Source organism: Nanorana parkeri, unplaced genomic scaffold, assembly GCF_000935625.1.
Source record: "Nanorana parkeri isolate BGI_ZX_2015 unplaced genomic scaffold, ASM93562v1 scaffold332, whole genome shotgun sequence".
NCBI lineage: Eukaryota > Metazoa > Chordata > Amphibia > Anura > Dicroglossidae > Nanorana > Nanorana parkeri.
In genome coordinates, this window is record NW_017306600.1 from 442,782 (window position 1) to 459,928 (window position 17,147).

At 42.1% G+C, this 17,147-nt stretch overlaps 1 protein-coding gene across 1 annotated transcript in view; it reads right to left on the reverse strand.

Moving 5' to 3' along the window:
• Positions 1–17,147, reverse strand: part of LOC108788550 (GRB2-associated-binding protein 3-like) — a 99,686-nt gene that overhangs the window by 9,435 nt on the left and 73,104 nt on the right. The window contains exons 4-6 of the mRNA XM_018558338.1: positions 12,228–12,673; positions 4,129–4,184; positions 1,723–1,975 (exon numbers count right to left, since the gene is read on the reverse strand). Of these exons, the coding sequence (XP_018413840.1) occupies positions 1,723–1,975; positions 4,129–4,184; positions 12,228–12,673 (755 nt within the window). The remainder of the gene's footprint in view (positions 1–1,722; positions 1,976–4,128; positions 4,185–12,227; positions 12,674–17,147) is intronic.

A 17,147-nucleotide genomic window follows, 5' to 3' on the forward strand; every position in this document is an offset into this window, starting at 1 on the left:
GGGGTTGGTTAGGGTTGGTTAGGGGGTCGGGGTGGATTGGAGTTGGGGGCCCAAGAAAATGTTTGCCCAGGGTCCAATCAGTATTAAAGACGGCCCTGGCCTAACATGTTCCAACTCATTTGATTGTTATCCGAGTGATTGTTGAGGGTCTGGTTCAATCATTTTCTCTCCATATGTGGTCAGATTATCACCTAATTGTGGCAGTATTATTTTGAGTAAACAAATTCCTTGTATAATCTCACTATCTTCTAACCACTGAAGGTCTGTAGTTATAAATGTCATCTAATAATTCATCTTTGAGACTTCAAGTTTGTTAATATTTCCTTCTAACCTGGATTCATTGCATTAACACTTTTCTGCAAAAACACATCTGCAAAAACACTTTTATTTTTATAGCTCATAAATGTATATATTGGTGCCCAAATCTCTATTAAGCTGAATTCTTGTATAAATTATAATTCTATAATTTAAAAAAATTGAAATTTAAAGCCCAACTTCATTCAAAAATGTGTTTTTCTTTCAATTTGTTTCAAAAATAGATGGGAAGAGCAATAACTTTTGCCAGGTTTTATTGTTCCAGTGACCCACCAACCTGACAGAACTTGTAACTTTTCTCCATACCACTAAAAAGGTTTTTGTGCTGCTGGTGTCCACATTGGATTGATTTCCAAGCACGTGTCCCTCTCTGTCAGCAAGGTAGAAAGTGAGGAGGCATCTACTTGAAGGAGACCAAGGTAGCAATAAACACCTTCCAACCCTACCCTACTTTGTCCAAAAATGAAGGGGGTAACTCACTAAAAAACCGAAGGATCCAGCCGTAGCTTTGGCTGTTCCTTCGGCTCTCTTTGGCCGCCGGAGCGGTTCAGTCGAACCGAAGGGCTACTGTACGGGTTATTGTCAATAGCCTGTACAGTAGCCGAAGGCGGCCGAGTGGCTCAGCCGGCAAATGACAGCTGGGCGGAGCCAGCTGTGATCTCATGGCTGGCTCCGCCCAGTTGTAATGACAGATCAGCGTCCCCAAACAACCTGGGAACGCTGATCTGTCATTAAACAATAACTGGGACGTCACGGCCAGCTCCGCCCAGTTGTTATTCATAGGTCGGGAACCTGCTAGATGACTCTTGCAGGTGCCGGCCAATAAGAAACAGTTGGGTGGAGCTAGCTGTCACCACTAGCTCTGCCCAATTGTTTTTTTCTTTTCTTTAAAATATCTTTCTTTTTTTATTTTACTATATGTTTACATTTTCTAAATATTTTTTCAACTATTTTTTTTTTCCATTCATTTAACTGTTTTGCTAATCAGCTTGGTTCCTCGGAGGTACCGAGCAGAATAACCGAGCAAATGCCGCTCAGCAGCATTCGGCTATTCACTCACTGCCGTTCACCCCCTAAGAGAATAGGGGCGAACGATAGTGAGTGAGCTGCTGGAGCTTCCCTCTGCACTTTGTCTCAGCTGAAGGCAGCCGATGTATGGCTGATTTCCGCCGATGTGCAGCTGAAATCAGCCGTACTGAGCCAGAATGAATAGCCGAACGTCGTTCGCTCACTTCACTTCTGCTGGATTATTCACTCGGCTACCTTCGGCAGCTTTGTGAATAACCTCCTAAATGTTTTGAATTGGGCTTTATTTTAGAAATGGTATACCATATGTTAGAGCTGAAAAGGTAACATAACAGTTCTATGTTTGTAACATGCACAACACAGCAATGCAACTTGACTTACTCTTTCTTCGTGGCTTGAGGTCCCGGTTTACAGGAGGGGGTTCCAGGTCTACGGGAAGATCTGGCAAAGGGCTGGAAACCTTTGCGTTAACGGATGCTGGGAAGTTGAACGTTGCAGTTACTGGGCTCATAGGTATATACCCATCTGTGCTACAGTCTGACTCTGAACATGGTGGGGAAGCATTTGGGTTCATGGGGACATAGCTATCATCTGAGCAATCTGAAGCAAAGGAATGTTGTGGCGTAAACCTGGGCTAAAAAAACGAAATAGACATCTGGTAAGTAATATAAATGTGTTATTATCAATACTGGGTTGTTATTAAAAAAAAACAAAAAAACTTATAGGAACTACAGTAGTCATAGATAATAATAAAAATCAAATATCCACAGCAAACAATAATTTCAATAATTATTTTACGTATACAGTATATACAGTATATCTTTGTGATGTCATAATATGTGATTGTGGTATGACCATGAAAAACCTGAATACTATTATTAATAATAATAACCAATAACCAATACCAATACAATTAATAATAACCAATACACAAAATGAAATATGTGAAATCTGGAGGAAAAGATTCCTGCCTCTGTCTCCCAAAGAGGACCAGTGGAAGAGTTTTCCCATTGACACCCTACTAAGACTTAAACATAATCAGCTGAAAATTGCTAGGTCACATGAAAAATCAGTCACAGTCTTCGAACTGCTTTTTTTAAGGCTACAAATACCTCATCCATAGAGGTGCTGAATTACAGACCACTGCTAGTTCACATCTTCTTGAAACTGGAAAACCCCTTATGAAGGTCGGGGGGTGATTAGGATCATATCCATGTAGTAACATATTTCTCAGGATGGATCTGGTATCGTAATGACAAGATTCTCTGTAGGGGATATTACATCTTTGTAGTTCACCTTCAGTCTGCCAAGCACTTCATCAGCAGGCATATTGGGGTGTTATGGACAATTAGCTAATTGTGAGGTCCTGATTTTGTCCAGAAACCCAGAGGAAAATAGTGACACTCCTGGCTAATTTTTTGACAAATGTAAAATTGCTGTGCTTGCAACAGTTTATAGCAAACATGCAAATTCAAACACAATTCATATGAAGTCCTTTCACTACCCACTTCTTCTCTGCCACTCTGTAGAATACATTCTTCCCCCATCACTGGATCAATGTTATTTTAAATTCTTGAGCAAAAGAAAATAAAGCGGAAATACTGGAAGAAGAACTTCAGCTCACGGGCACATTGAATGTAATTCCACAGCTGGCCACAAGGAGCCTCTACTACATTCTAAAAATGTTGCTGGTGGCACTGTATTTTTAAAGCATACATTTACTGAGTAATATGGGGGCTTCCACTGCTGACCTTCGTCTGAAAATGCTAGCTGCCTGATTGGTCCTCTCTCTTGGTCGTCTCTTCTCTCTCTCTCCTCGCTCTCTCTCTTGCTCTCTCCCTTTTCTATCTGCTGTCTCTTCTCTCTCTCTGCGGTCTCTTCTCTCACTTTCTCTGTTGTCACTCTTCTCTCTCTCTGCGGTCTCTTCTCCCACTTTCTCTGCTGTCTCTCTGCTGTCTCTCTCTCTTCTGTCTCTTCTCTAACTTTCTCTGCTGTCTCTCTTCTCTCTCACTGTTGTCTCTCCCCTGTCTGTCTTTTCTTACCTCCAATGCAGCAGCTTCCCGGGTCTCCTCTCATGTGCTGACGTCCTGTCCTCCCCCGGTGCTCGTGTGGCCGAATGTGGCCGTCTTTGCAAATGGAGAGAGGTGTCCCGCCGTTCCTGTCTGCAGCGTCTGACCCATTCAGCCAGCAGCTGCATGAGCACCGCGGGAGGGCAGGACACAGCCGATCACGATCTACCAGTGTTTGCTTTGCGATCGACTGGTAGATCGCGATCTACCTAATGAGCACCCCTGTCCTAGATTGTTCACTTCTCGTGCCTTCTTCAAAATTTTCACCCTTTTGTGACTAGCCCTGTTAATCTCTCAGCTCCTTTAATGCCCAATAAAACCGAATGAAAGCAAACAGCGTCACATGCAGAGTTGCAGTGAAGCTGGCCAGAGCAGGTTATAAGTTGGAAGATACACTTTTCACATGACTCCACAGGGGATTCAGACAAACTCTCCATTTTCAAGAACTGTCAGGTGGACCTATCTCGTGAGGCCTGGCATACAAAAAATGAGACCCAAACATCTTATTAAGCCATTGCTCTTAAAATTCTAGTAGCTTTTTTTTTTTTTAAACTAACTATAGTGTGACTTATATAGCACGAGAGTCTCAATCTTCCTGCTGCATTTCTAGAGTATAAAATAAAAACCCCCCACAGGAACAGCAAGTAACGTTTATAAAGAACACAGGAGGTATATAGAGCTGCGAAGCCATGTAATAACAATGATGTATTATACCAACCAGATTTAAGCTGAGCCTCTTGTCCCTACTTCGTAATGAGCAGTCTTCCACATCACCTGCAAGGGAGAATATGCAAGAATAAACTGATTGTTTTTTAACTAACTCTATACCATAGCAAGAAGCAGAAAACAATACCAGTTATAATTATACACAAAGATAACCTTTATTCCGGTGGATATTAAAAATGTTAGTTTGAGCTAAATGATTTTAAATAGAATGTGAGACATAAGGCCAAGTGGAAGCAATGAGCATGTTTGATTATGAAAGTGCTTCCTGATCAATGGTGTCATCACATTAGTAGAATTCCCAGAAACTCCATGACTGTGTGCAGTCATTGCTGCCTGCCATTTGATGCCTGACCATGGAATACAGCCAGCCTGTGATATGAATGCAGAGAGGGCAGCAAAACTCTAGAGAGCACACTGGCCGCATCTTCTCCTGCATCCAATACAAATTAGTAGGGCTGGTAATGATTAAAATATTTTCGTGTTCGATTAATCAAAATGTTTTTTTTTTAAATCGATTAATCGATTAATTTCGATTAATTATAACGCACATACAGATCCAACTACATTGGCCTATACACATACAGCACAGCGATGAAGTAATAAAATGAACTAGGATCACACTAATCCAGCACGTTATTAATCTCACGTGCCCCACTCAATATGGCCGCCGCTTCAGTGGGGCAACTCAGAATAATAACGTGCTGGATTAGTGTGATCCTAGTTCATTTTATTACTTCATTGCTGTGCTGTATGTGTATAGGCCAATGCCTTGGCTGGCGCTAATGAATACAGATAAGACATATTTCTAATGTAACTACAGAAAAATAACAGCCAGGCACTGGTGTGCGCTGTGTCAACAGTGATGATGCGGTGTCAACAGTGCATTTCACTGTAACCCTTCCCTTTGTTTTTTTACTTCATTGAAATGTCACAAAGCAACACTTTGTTCAGTTCTATGCATCTAATTACAAGAAAAAGCATGAAATAGCTGTACACAACTACTATCCCCCACGCCCCCCCACCACATATCTATGACCCCTTTATCTATCTACATATCTGTGACCCCCTGATACAGCGCTACCACGAGGGTGAGGGTGATTGGGTATGGGTTTTTCGCGCTAGGTGTGCAGCTTCTAGGAATGCAGACCGGGGTGTCCGACATTTGTCAAGGAGAACAAAAAATGGGGATAGAAGCGCTACTACCATAAGTAATTGGATTTATGCAAAATAGAAAAACTTACCAAAAAGTGATAGCTGAAATACAGTACATTGCAATGCAGTGTACTGCATTGCAACATGCTGCATTGAATTCAATGGCACTGCTTTCACGCCCCCCTGCCCGCAGTGCGATCGGACACGTGGCAAAACATTGCCTGCATTCCATTCCAAACGCAAAAAATAGAGCAAGCAGCATTTTTTGCATTTGCAGTGGAACGGAACGCAGGCAATGTTTTGCCACTCGTCCGATCGCACTGCGGGCGGAGTGTGTGGCTGCGGTGCCATTGAATTCAATGCACCGCCACACCCCCTCCCGCAGGGGGAAGTTTTGTGAGTGATTGCGGTGCGTTCCAGCAGCTACAGCTCTGGAACTAACACATTTGGTGTGAACGGGCCCTAATATCATAGCATGCAGCATCTGGAAACAATTAGGAGGAACAATTGAAGGAGCTGCATAGTTACATAGTATTTGAGGTTGAATAAAGACACAGGTCCATCAAGTTCAACCTTTGTGTGTCTGTGTGTGATTATGCATGTGTATGTGTGTAGAGTTGAGTTGAGAAGAGGCTTGTATTCTCACACCTTTCCCCCTATACTTTGTTATGTTTCAGACAAAACATATAGCAGTGGGATAAAATAAGCCCCATTGATGCTGTTGGTAGCAGTACAATAAGCTCCAAATCACTGGTGCAAAATAAGCCTTATAGTGTGACTCTCGGAAGGGAGATCACACCGTCCAACTTTCGCAACTACAGTGCTGGAATGTAGAGTGAGCATTCCCAATGCCTTTCTATAGAATGCACATTCCCACACTTGGCATCCAACTGCCGCTCTGCAAAGTGCTAAGTGCCCTGGATCCTGTGGGACAGCCTGCAGGACCAGGACACTATGCAACTATGCAACTATGTAATATACATCTGGATGAATTTTAAAAAGTAGAAGTGTATTTGGTTATTTTGCCATATCATAATTGTCAATGGTGGAAAAAGGCACTGGCACAGCTGCTTTACCACATAACTAGGTGAACCAGGCAAAGTTCGGTTGACAGAAGGTTTAGTAAGCTCAGCAAAAAATCTGCTAAACCCAAACATAGTCCTGAACCCCAGTGAAGTCTATGGGAGCATAATCTTGTTATTTTCAGCAACTGGTCATTGCCATGAGGGACATGTACTAGTGCAACAAAACATGTTATAATTGCTATTCAGTGGTGAGAGGGTCTTTTAACATTGAAAATATAAAAATATTTTGCATAACGTGCTTTGGGGATGCATTAAACCTGCATGTGATGTTGCGGAGCAGTGGCATGCACTTAGAGCTGCAACAGTTAATCGATTTAGTCGATTAAAATCGACGATTGAAAACGTTGGCAACGTTTTCGATCGTCGATTCGTCGGCTATCGATTGATTTGCCTGTTCGGGGCTCCACATGCGGCCTGAGCCGCACGTCACACGCTGCTCCCGTTGCGGCCATTCTGCACTGCGCCGCTGTATAATGTACTATATTGCACACCACACTTTTTTTTTACTTCCACCGCGCCAAGCTTGCTCCGGTGATGGACTACAATCTCAATACAAACTAGTAGTCCATCACTGGAGCCTTTTTTTTTCTTTTTTATCCGATTAACCAATTAATCGAACTTAATAATCGGCCAACTAATCGATTATGAAAATAATCGTTAGCTGCAGCCCTACATGCACTCCTTTAGAATTAATGGGGATCTGTCATTAAGCAGTTAGCACTTCTGTATCCCATTATCCTCACTTCCGATACAGCCCCACTGACTTGATGGTAAACAAATGGGACAGGGATCATGTCATTGACAAAATATGGTCATGAACATACACGGTCAATGATGTCACCTGGGTTCCACACACAGAGCTATTTGCAAATTGCGGGATTTGGATGTTTGTGGAGCGATTGGCAGTGTTGTCTCGCCTTTAAGATGATGTCTGCCAAACTGGGGTACAATAAGACAGTTAGTGAAGGAGTTTCAAAGCTAGAATCTGGAACTGGTGAGATACATCATCACATAGAAGTCCGCAGCAGTCTAGCAGTGGCAAGAGCTGATTTACATGGAATAATTTGTATAGGAATTCACTTCTGGTGTGGAAATGCCTTGTTATGATATTACTCATACACAAGACTCAAGGAAACTAGATTCTTAAGAAGTGTTAAGAAGAAAGAGCCCAGTCACACTACGCAAGAATGTTTACAGCATGTTGAGGAGATCTGTGTTTTTGCAGTCTACAGCTAGTACAACTAGTTCACATCTGTGCACTGCAATGCACTAGAATGCATATTAGCTGCGATGCTTCAGCCAGGTACATTTAAAATGAACCGCAACACAATGCACCTACAATAGTTTTGTGCTTTAACATGGCTGATGGGGCCCAAAATGTTGTTCTAACCCATATTATCCACCCACCATCCAACTGGAATTTACATGGGTGAGTGGGCCCAAAATGTTGTTTTGACCCATATCATCCACTCACCATCCAAATGGAATTTTCAAAGTGCAGACTACATACTGAAAACTCTTTCTTATATGTGGAAACCAATACAAACTTTTCTTACACGTGACAGATGGGTTTGGCAGCACTGCCTTAATCTACTCAATACAAGAAATAAAAGTGACTCTTAGGTAATAAACTCTGCTTTTACTATGTGAGAATCACAAGAAATACCACTTGATGCTGAACTGCATGCAGCCAAGTGTTATATTTAGCAACGAGTATGTGGAATTTCAGACAGAACAATGTCACAAACAGTGCTCATCAAACCATAAACATCAATCAAAGCCTTTTACAGCTGTCAGTGGCTGAATTACATTTGAATGATCACACACATTGCTTAAAGCATGCATGGTGCAAACTCACAGGGTTATTCACAGAAGGGTGAAGAGTTTGGGGAAGGCAGGAGCAGTGAACAATCTAGGACAACATAGCTGAACTGGAAAGTGAGCTGAATTGGAGAATTTTTCCAAATCAGCTATGTTGTCCTAGATTGTACATTTTCTCCTGTCTTCTCCAAACTCTTCCCCCTTTTGTGAATAACCCTGTCAGTGTTTTCAGGGAAGGTAAACAGTGACCTCTCAGATACTTCAAATATCCATCAGCCCTTTGCCTGGAAGTGTTCTTTCTCCCTCTAGTAATTGCACAATTATACGTGATCAGCACAGTCTGTTTTTAAGTTGGCCATACACTGTCAGAATTCTGTTTAAAATCATTCATTCTCTCCATTCGTTCTCCTCCTACCTAGCTATGCGCTCCTTTAGTGTCAACTACAAATCTAAATCCTCCCCTCCTCTTCCTCTTTCTGTAGGGGTCCCCCAAGGCTCTGTCCTTGGACCGCTTCTCTTCTCCATCAACACTTTCTCCCTTGGTCAGTTAATAACCTCACAAGGCTTCCAATACCATCTCTATGCCGATGACACTCAAATCTATCTTTCCACTCCACAACTCACCCCCTCAGTGTTCTTGCGTGCTACTATTCTACTAACTGACATATCCGTCTAGATGTCACAAAACTCAACCTTTCAAAAACCGAGCTCTTGATATTTCCTCCTGCGCGTGCACCTTCCCCCAACATTTCAGTTGAGATTGATAACACAACTATCCATCCCTCCCCCCATGCCAAGGTCCTAGGTGTCCTCCTTGACGCGGACCTCACCTTTCTTCCCCACATCCAATCACTATCTAAATCCTGCCGCCTTCACCTTCGCAACATCTCCAAAATAAGCCCCTTCCTCACCAAAGAAACCGCAAAATTACTCATCCACTCACTTGTTATATCTTGTCTTGACTATTGCAACTCCCTCCTCATTGGCCTTCCACTACACAGGCTATCCCCCCTTCAGTCTATCATGAATGCAGCTGCTACACTCATCCACCTAACCAACCGCTCATTGTGTGCAACCCCCCTCTGTCAATCCCTACACTGGCTTCCACTCGCCCAAAGGAAAAAAATCAAAATATTAACAGTCACTTGCAAAGCCAACCACAACTCTGCCCCTGGCTATATCTCAAACCTTGTCTCAAAATATCACCCTAACCGTCCCCTCCACTCTTCAACTCCTCCCATACTCGCCTCCAGGCCTTCTCTAGAGTCTCTCCCATCCTCTGGAACTCTTTACCCCAACCTGTCCGTCTATCTCCCACCTTGACTGCCTTTAGATGATCCCTTAAGACTCATCTCTTTGGGGAAGCCTATCCCACCTCAACCTAACCACTGTACCATCATGGTCTCAAACAATTCATCCCCACACAGCTACCTCCTCATGTATCACTTCTCCCTCCCTTTTAGATTGTAAGCCCTCACGGGCAGGGCCCTCCTTACCATCTTGTCTTGATTTGTATTGTGATTGTAATGTCTTCCTTATATTGTAAAGCGGTGCGCAAACTGTTGGCGCTATATAAATCCTATATAATAATAATTATAATTCATCAGAGCATTCAATCTTGTCATCATTAAATCACTTAATTTAATTCCCTTACAATTAACTTTGGACTCTTAAAATATCATCCAGACATGCTACTTAAAGGAGAACCATGGGGTAACCTTTTTTCCCCATAGTTCTCTTTAGGGTCATGGGAGGACATATACTAACCTCCCCCCGTGACCCAAAACTCAGTATATAGCGGCAGAGGCAGAGCCTCCAGAGCTATCTAGAGGCAGAGCCTGCTATGCCCGCCACCTCCTCGTCCATCCCTCCAGTCAGCGCTGGAGGATCAGAGAGATGAGTGGGGAATCCCTATGGGGAGCGGTGATTGTCAGGGGGATGATTGGGAAGTCAGCGAGTGGCTGTATGTTTTCACTCACTTCCCGATCAATAGAGCCGACTTGAGTTTCAATGTCACATGTCGGCTCTAACTATGGGAATGAGTGTACCGTATTTGCCGGCGTATAAGACGACTCGGCATATAAGACGATCCCCTACTTTTTGTGTTAAAATATAGGTTTTGGGCTATACTCGTCGTATAAGACGAGTATAGCCCAAAATAATGTTTAAATGCACCCACTAACCTCCATGGCGGTATTCCCGAGTGTGGCTCGGGGTTCATTTTCAGTACCATAAGTGGTAACCCCGAGCCACACTCGGGATTACAGTCTCTCACCTTGTCCACGATCCCCGCAGCGTCTTCCATCTTCCGTCCTTCAGCTACATACAGTATACCGCGCTGAGCAGGGTTTGTACTCATTAATACAAAGGCTGCCGTGATTGGCTCAGTGCTGAGCCAATCACGGCAGGCTTTGCATTCATTAATACAGGCTTTGCATTCATTAATACAAAGCCTGCCGTGATTGGCTTAGCGCTGAGCCAATCATGGCAGGCTTTGAATTCATTAATACAGGCTTTGTATTCATTAATACAAAGCCTGCCGTGATTGGCTCAGCGAGGTATACTGTATGTAGCCGAAGCTACATACAGAATACCCGGCGTATAAGACGACCCCCGATTTTTGGCCAGTGTTTTTGGGTCTAAAAACCCGTCTTATATGCCGGCATATACAGTAATTCACTCACCCCATAGTTCTCCTTTAAATGTAATCTCAGACATATGAAACAGGTTTCTTTTGTGCCTAGAACATGTGCATTACAATACGTACGATGTTTCTTGACAATCACATTATCGGTTAGTATTTCACACAAATTTTGTTGGTGTATATTGTTTTATTTCCTGGCTTCTATGTAGTATCAAGAAAACTGTGGGTACTAAACTCTCAGTGCATATTTTGCCCTTTACAATATGGATCATTATAATGCTGCCTTAAAAAGTGAAATCATTTTCTATTTAGAGCTTCCATGTAATCAGTATTCATTAATGACAATGCTAAGCTACAAAACGCTTGCCATGCTGCTTTTTTACAAAAGGTTGCCAAACATAAATCAGTATAAAGCAGCTCACCAGTGAATAAATACTAATGTCAGAATCATTTGTCTATGCAGACCCCATTATTTCATCTTCTGGACACTTTCACCAATGTGCTGTAAATCACAGAATTTCAGAGAGGTCACGTGAAAGAAGTCATTATCGTCACCAATTCTGACTGTAAGGCCTGGTTCACACCTGAACGTTTTGTAGCGCGTTCAACGCTCGACGAACGCTCTACAAAACGCTCAGACATCTAAATCCCATTGTATTCAATGGGTCTGGTTCACACCTTGCCATATTTCCGCCCGTCCGAACACGATACAAAACGGCCTACGCCCAAAGAAGTACATGTACTTCTTTGGGGCGTTTTGGTCTCGCGTTTCCATTGGGATACAGCCAAGTAGCCCTCGGAAACGGGCGTTTGTCGCGCGTTTTTTTATCGCGAATCGCGCATATTCAATACGCCTAGGTGTGAACCCTGCCTAACATTCTCACAACCTCATGCATAACTAATTCTCTCTTGCCCTCCTGCACCAGCCACATGGCTATGCAGAAATACATTTGGCAGGTCATTAGGAAGCCCTGCACAAGATGTACCTGTAGGTACCATGACATTTACTCACAAGATCAACAATTAGGTTCTCATTAAAGATTTATTTTTTATTTACTGGCTCAACCTCTATAAAGGCTCCATATGACTAATGGCAAAATGTTTTATAAATAAAATCTAGATTTTCTTAATTTATCATGCAAGTTAACAAAAGAAAAATATTTCCATCAGCTAATTTAAATACTACCATATAATTGCTTTAATTTCAGGAAAGAACCATCACTTTCAACGTACATCTCTATAGGTTGAACTCGATGGACTTGTGTCTTTTTTCAACCTGACTAACCATGTAACGTTTTTCATCACACATAACTGATATGCATATAATGACATGTGACCTATAACTGTTTTAGGCAAAGCCTCAGTCATTCAGATAAAATCCATGTTTACCTTTCCAGTTCCTAACATTGTCCAGACTCGATAGCGAGATTCTTCTTGGCACCATTCCAGATAAACAATGTCCATTCTGAATGATTCCACTGGAAATCACTTCAGGCCTTGCTTCGGGAAAATGGTTTGGCTTTGGCGGTCTTGGTGGTGGAGTGATAGGTAAGCTCTCACTTTCACTGAGTCCACTATGGTTTTTTTCAATGGAAAATGTCTGTGATAATGAGGGACCCAGAAGAGGGGAAGAAGAAGAAAAGTCACTGGTGGAACCATTTGATTCTAGATCTTTGACCGCAATGATGGTTGGAGATTGCATATGATTGTGGTGGTGAAAGTTTACATTGTAAAGTGTCTGGTTAAGAGGATGTTGGGACGGTAAGCAGTCAAGAAAAACATCATCGCATGAGGTCTGTTCAAGGGACTTGTCAGAGTTTGACCATGCATCACATCTGAAATGAGGAACAAGAAAAATAAATCATCAAACAAAGCACTAGAAAAAGAAAACAAACCAAAATCTGCTTTACACAAGGTTCTTTACGGACAAAATGAAATGTTGTCTTGTCTGAGCCTGGTACCATAATGATCCTTACGCCATGATAAAGCATCTATAGTAAACCTCTGAATGGTGTCCCTGTGCTTTTGAAGGCCCCCAAAATTCATAAAGGTGGTGCAGATGAACAACAGTATGGATCCTATCACCTAGCATTTGCCCGCAGGTGCACCTTCTGTACAAAGAGAATTCCCGCTGCAGCTAATTGTATATTAAATATCCACATATTAAAGAGCTACTCCATGGAGCAAGACATGAAAGGCCAGATGCTTAGCTGTAAAGGTAAATTCCTTGTCGCCACAATCCTGAAAATCCTCATAGGTCTATAAGCAATCCACTAGAGAATGTTTTTACCTGCCACCGTATTTTTTATTTCCCTGAAAAAATGTGAAACACCAAAGTTGGTGACAACTATAGGCACGTGCTAAAGAGCCGAGCTCAGAGATGGATTAAGGCAGAAAGGTCCAAAGTAAGGCAAAAGCCCTCTATCCCTTTGTAATGCTCTGGACTACAAATCCCAGAGACATAAAGCTTATCTAAAGGATGAGCCCAGCTGGAAAGCTTGGCAAAACTTTAATTTCTATTTGTTATCTGTTCTTGCAGTAAAGCTTCAAGGAAACTGACCCAGTAGCATTTAAAATTACTTTACTTGGCGGAAATGCTGCATGTACCACAACACACCCTTTGGCCCTCTAGCCCTTTGATTACCATATGAATTAAAATAGGCACAGAAATGCCACCCCATTGACATTGTCTGAGCCAGCATGGCAACTACCCATCAGACAGGGAAAGGCAGGTACACAGCATAGACTAATTACTTTGGGGTCTATTCACTAAGCTGCCATAGGCAGCCGAGTGAAAGACCGACCTGAAGTGAAGTGAGCTGAACGCCGTTATGAATAGACCCCTTTATCTCCCTGGTTTACTGCAGAAGCATGAATGTTATAGCCCCCAGGACATCCACTTTGCCCTAATCTCCTGCCTATGTTGCCTTTTGGACAATCCAGTTTTGGCCAAGCTTTAGAACAGGGAAAACAGGATGAAATTTGAGTGCTAGCATTCGTAACTCAAGCTGAAGGAATCCATTGCGGGTATAAATACTCTTTAAGCCAACAATCTGCAAACCATGCTGACCAATCAGACCACTCTAAACTGATAAATTATTTCATCTGACTGGCTACTATGATCAACTACAGACCACTGCTTGTTTTAGTAAAAAATATTTTAGTAAGAAATATATATATTTATTACATAACTATAAGAAATAAAGAGCTAGGGATCAGACAGAACGGTGCAATCATGAAAAATGTTACTAATTTGAAAGTAACTTAATGATACAAAAACTTCAGTGGAGTGAAGCAATAATCCTACATTCTGAGACTGTTAGACATTTATGCTGACTGATGAGTCACTAAAATCATCCCCTGCAAAATGTATAAAAGTAAATGTAATTACCACTACCAAAGTTTTGAATACAAGGCAGATATAAAAACACTATTTAATGCACTGATGTATGTATTAAATGCAATTGAGTATGTTTTTACATACTGTGTAATTACGATAACTACCTGAATCTGCCTTGATATCAGCCTTTTGTAATCTCCTGCACAGTAGGGCTCTGGAGTTGCCAGCTCTCCTTATGCAATCAGGATTATTATTACATTGCTGTCAGTCTCTGCTTCTAAACAAGCTGAGAGGAGGGTAGAGCAGAGGTACAACCTCATAAGTGTGCTGCTACTCCCTCACTCTTCACGTCATATTTTTCACATTGCAATTTTGTAGGTAAAAAAAGAATGGGCCCTCATACTAGCTTCCTTTTTTATAGACTGCGGCATTACAAAATGGCAAGGTTCTTGTTTATATGATGGAATGCACACTCAGTTTGAAATGCATTTGGCTATTTTTAAACTGAAGTCAGAGATTTCTGTCCTCCATCTGATTCTCACAGATGATACCAAGTGGGAGGGATGGTATGATCTTTCTAAGTGTCATTAGAGAGAACACTCAGTTCTTTTCTGCTTGGATCAAAGATTAAGTAAAATGTTTTCACTAAGCAACATGCACATTTATCTCACATATTTTTAGCATTCACTTCATTTTAGAACAGCGACCATCTTTCCGAAATCAGAAAAACTGTCAAAATGTAGGCTATTCTTGGACATGGTGATTTGTGAACATGGAACAAAAAAATAATAATAACAATAATAATAATAAAAAACATCTAATGGTTTTATGATAACCAGGAAGTAACTAAAATATATTTTTAAGCAATACAACATGAAACAATATAATCTTTGGGGTTGTCCAGCATATATGTTCCCCCAATGTTATTTATTATTAACAAGCCATTGTTGTAATAGAGCGATAGACACGATATGGTCATAACAGAACAAGAACATCCTTCACACCCTATACAGACACTAGGTGGTCACATATTTCACAAGGAAGAAAGCAAAGATTTACTTAAACATGGGTTTGATACTTTAATAAAGGGTCAAATATTTCCAATGTGAAAAGGATCCTCTCCACTATGATGTTACAATCTTTTAGATTGTAAGCCCTCAGGGGCAGGGCCCTCCTTATCATCTTGTCTTGAATTGTATTGTAATTGTAATGTCTTCCTTATATTATAAAGCGCTGCGCAAACTGTTGACGCTAAATAAAACCTGTATAATAATAATGTAAAAAAAAACAGTAGGCCGAACTGAGCTGATCTAAACTTCTAGGGGACACATTTTGTCTTCTGATGGCCACACATACAGAATTCCGCAAAAAATATTAAAACACTTTGGTAATTAACACTACAGTTCCAACTGCAACTTACATGATTCTATCTCAGAAAAAAGGCCTTAAAACATTGCCTGAAGTACGGAGCTGCAAAATTGCTTGCTTTAGCACTAAGCCTTTCATTTCTATATATTATTTAGGGGTCTATTCACGAAGCTGCCGAAGGATCTGGCCGTAGCATCGGCCTGTCCTTCGGCTTGCTTCGGCCCCAGGACCCCTTCAGTTCAGTAGAACCGAAGGGGTGCTGTACGGGCGATTCACAATAGCCCGTACAATATTTTGTTTTATTCGCTATAGTGAGTGAGAATTTACACAAACTGAAATAATATACTGTACATATTCATATTTAACTCCTAATCCAAATCAAACAGTGCTTGTTTCCTGTTAGCCCTGATGAAGGGGGTCCTGTTGAACATATTTGTCAAGTAGGGCATACACAGGTAGATTTTCGAACAAACGTTGATATACGACATACCTTGTTGGCTCTGCCTACAAGGTATGGCTCTGCCAGCTGGCTCTGCCTACCTAGAGGCCTAGCCAGCTGTACCCGCCCCCTCCCCCATCCGTTCCGCCAGTCAGCACTGGCGGAGCGGGGAGGGGGGGAATCCAGCCCCTCCCCTGTCACGGCTCTCTGGAGAGGTGAGCGAAGAGGTGGATCGAGAAGTGAGCGAACGCCGTTATGTGTTCGTTCACCTCCCGATCTACTGAGCCGACCTGTGACAGTCTCATTGTCACATGTCGGCTAAAACTATGAGGTGAGTGAAAAGCACTCAACTCATAGTTCTCCTTAAACATTCGATTTTGGATTGAATGTAGTTTCCCAAACGGAAACCACATTCACTGTTAGAATTTATAACATGCTCCTTGACTGTGGTCAAAATTAATCATCGATTTGACCCCATCAATTATTAGAAAGTCGATTGAATCTTCTGAAATCGATCTTGTTCATTTGAAATTCGTTCAGTGTGGGTTATTGTACTTAACACAGCTCACTATAGCTCTCTATATGCCACCAGTGACCTCCTTCTGAAAATGCTTGTTGCCTAGCCGTCATCCTGATTTATTGACCGCATGATTTTTTCGGTTCAGTGACTCAGAATATCTTAAAATCAGAGATGTATAGGCAACTAGAGTTTTTAAAAGGAGGACAGCAAATTCATGGTCTGTATTTCTCTGCTGTATCTCATTTAAGCCTTACACTTTCTTGGTAAGCAGGAGATTAGATAGCAGGTTTGTACTTCATTGTAAACTCAGTGTTGCCCCTTTGGTAGATCCGTATTTCAGTCATCACTAATGCTACAAATCCAAAAATAAAACACAATGTATAACATAGGGGTCTATTCACAAAGCTGCCGAAGGATCTGGCCGTAGCTTCGGCCGATCCGTCGGCTGGCTTCGGCCCCAGGACCCCTTCGGTTCAGGAGAACCGAGGGGGTGCTGTAGGGCTATTCACAATAGCCCGTACATCTCCCGATCACGGCCGAGCAGCTCAGTCGAGCGCTGAGCCGTGCTGAAAGCCAAAGCTGGCCGAGCGGCCGGCCATTGGCCGGCCGACAGCCTGCTTCTGACAGCTGGGCGGAGCCAGC